The following is a 2,214-nucleotide window of genomic DNA, read 5'->3' as shown; positions in this document are numbered from 1 at the left end:
ATCGAAGGCCACTTCAGTGGAGACCTACCGTGGATGACCATGGACCGGTAGTGCGCTGTTGGTCGCGATGAGAGCATTCATTGAGAAACTGATTTACTTTTATATATGTTGTTGAGGTTAGTATGAATATGGATGCCTTTTTGGTATGTTGAAATTGTAATTATATAATCAATTTATATAACGATTATAACAATTTATATAATTTTTAATAATCAATTTATATTTTTATATCGTATATTTATGTTTGAGCATTTTCAATATTTATAAAGTCCAAATACACATGCGAAGTTGTATTCGTACATGCCTCTAATTTCGGGTCTGCTGGCATCGTAGGCATACTCCTATTCTGGCTATCACTAGCTTGGTGAGAGTAATTTTGCTCTATGGAAAGATTGAGAAATGAGTGGTATAAATAAATATAAGTATGTTACTTGATATATAAGTCGTTGATAACAACCAGTAGTGCATATAAAAGTGCATCAATATCATATATCACCACCCTAGTGATACAAAAAACACTGGTGAACGTACTTTACGACTACTGCGCATCACCGCGAATATCGTGTTTTTCACCGAGTTTTACGACGCCACTTCACGTAAAACGGGTTGTGAAACTCCACCGATGCGGACTACTTATTACTCAATCGGTATAATAATGAGATACGGTGGTATTGTTTGGAGATTATGACTTTCAATAGAATCAAATAATAGATATAAGATTATGTTGATATTTTATATGTACTACGAATTGGCAGGAGTACGGTACGAAGTCGTGCTACGGGGTTTGTGTTCCTGAAGAAATTTGGGGTTCAGGAGGGCAACATGGCGATAGGTTACTCCATTCTAGTATCTAATACGTACTGTGTTTTTATTGATTATCACAATATCATATGAATGAATAATATTCACTACTAGATTGATATGATAATTAGAGTAGGATTTAGTGAAGGTTCTGTATTGTTTCACAACGTAGGTACATACTACCAACGATGGCTGCTATAGTGGGCGCCAAGTATGTTAGCGAAATTGCCATTATGAACAGCGTTACGGTCAACCTACACCTGCTTTTGGTGAGTAATTTCTTTGATAGTATTAATCAAGAATTCACCGAAATAGGTTCGCTTCTATCGACCTAACAAGGAGAGATATAAAATTATGTGTGAAAAAGGATGTTTTCCGAGCGATCATTATACGTGTCAGATTTACAGCACATCGGAAACGCTGATTTGTATATGTATGTAGTTGTTTCCCAGTTGGAGCTGCACGGCTTCACGCGAGACGAGGCGTTGATCGAATTGGCTCCGAGAGAGGGCGAGGAAATATTGAGAACGGTAAGTGAAGGAATCATCATGTCTTGATGGGAGTGCTGACATAATCGTTCGTTTGAAAAGTGCGTTAAAACGTTCAAACGGCCAACTCTCATGAGCTTGGCTGGATCGATGATTGTTATATCAATCGGTAGAGTTAGTACGCATTTGACTCAACACGTGAGAAAATACATACATTTTATACTGGTATCGTCTTGCCTCACGGAACACAGCGGAGCGAAGCGTTTCACGATGTGCATTTATGATTATTCGATTCAGGAAGATATATTGTCGGCAATTGAAGCGAATAAGAATTCTCTGGCGGTAGTGTGTCTAAGTGGAGTTCAGTACTACTCGGGTCAATACTTTGATAGTAGGTTTGTATTCTATTTTGGGTTGATATTGGATATATCGTTTTAGTTGCGACCATCACTACTGCTAGTCGTAGGGCAGGAGCGTACTCTATTTGGGATCTAGCGCATGCAGTGGGCAATGTCGACTTGGCACTCCATGAATGGGGCGTTGATGGTAATACTACACTATTGGAGTGATCACACTGCTAGGCTTTTGTCAATCGTACTACTCAGCAGTAGTAGTTATGGTCTTTCTTGGAAGCGGACATAGCTAAGTCAAATAGGTTAAAATGAGAGATATTAGTTTTTGTTATGAAATGATGAGTGATATACCCACACGGCCGGGCGGGCGAGATTGGTGAATCTTTTAGTAGTACGTGGTTGTATATATAATCGTCATAGTTTGCGAGTAGAATCAGTGGGAAATGAGTGGGCAGCGCGTTTACTACTGTGTCTTCACCGACTGTATCTCAATGAGACATCATGTTTGTCGAAGTACTATGTTTGGAACATGTTTGGAAGTGATAGTACTGATGCGTGATAGGAATGCGAAG

At 39.0% G+C, this 2,214-nt stretch overlaps 1 protein-coding gene across 1 annotated transcript; it reads left to right on the top strand.

Moving 5' to 3' along the window:
• Positions 1–973: 973 nt before the first annotated feature.
• On the top strand, positions 974–1,858 carry Pmar_PMAR027325 (kynureninase, putative; the record flags this gene model as incomplete). The annotated part of the gene is made up of 5 exons (XM_002779648.1): positions 974–1,070; positions 1,117–1,195; positions 1,243–1,331; positions 1,587–1,680; positions 1,728–1,858. Coding segments are annotated over 5 exons (490 nt in total), but the record flags the coding sequence as incomplete, so codon positions are not given.
• Positions 1,859–2,214: the final 356 nt, after the last annotated feature.

This window comes from Perkinsus marinus (assembly GCF_000006405.1).
Source record: "Perkinsus marinus ATCC 50983 genomic scaffold scf_1104296946246, whole genome shotgun sequence".
In the NCBI taxonomy this organism is placed as follows: Eukaryota; Perkinsozoa; order Perkinsida; family Perkinsidae; genus Perkinsus; species Perkinsus marinus.
This window is presented reverse-complemented; position numbering and strand designations above follow the sequence as displayed.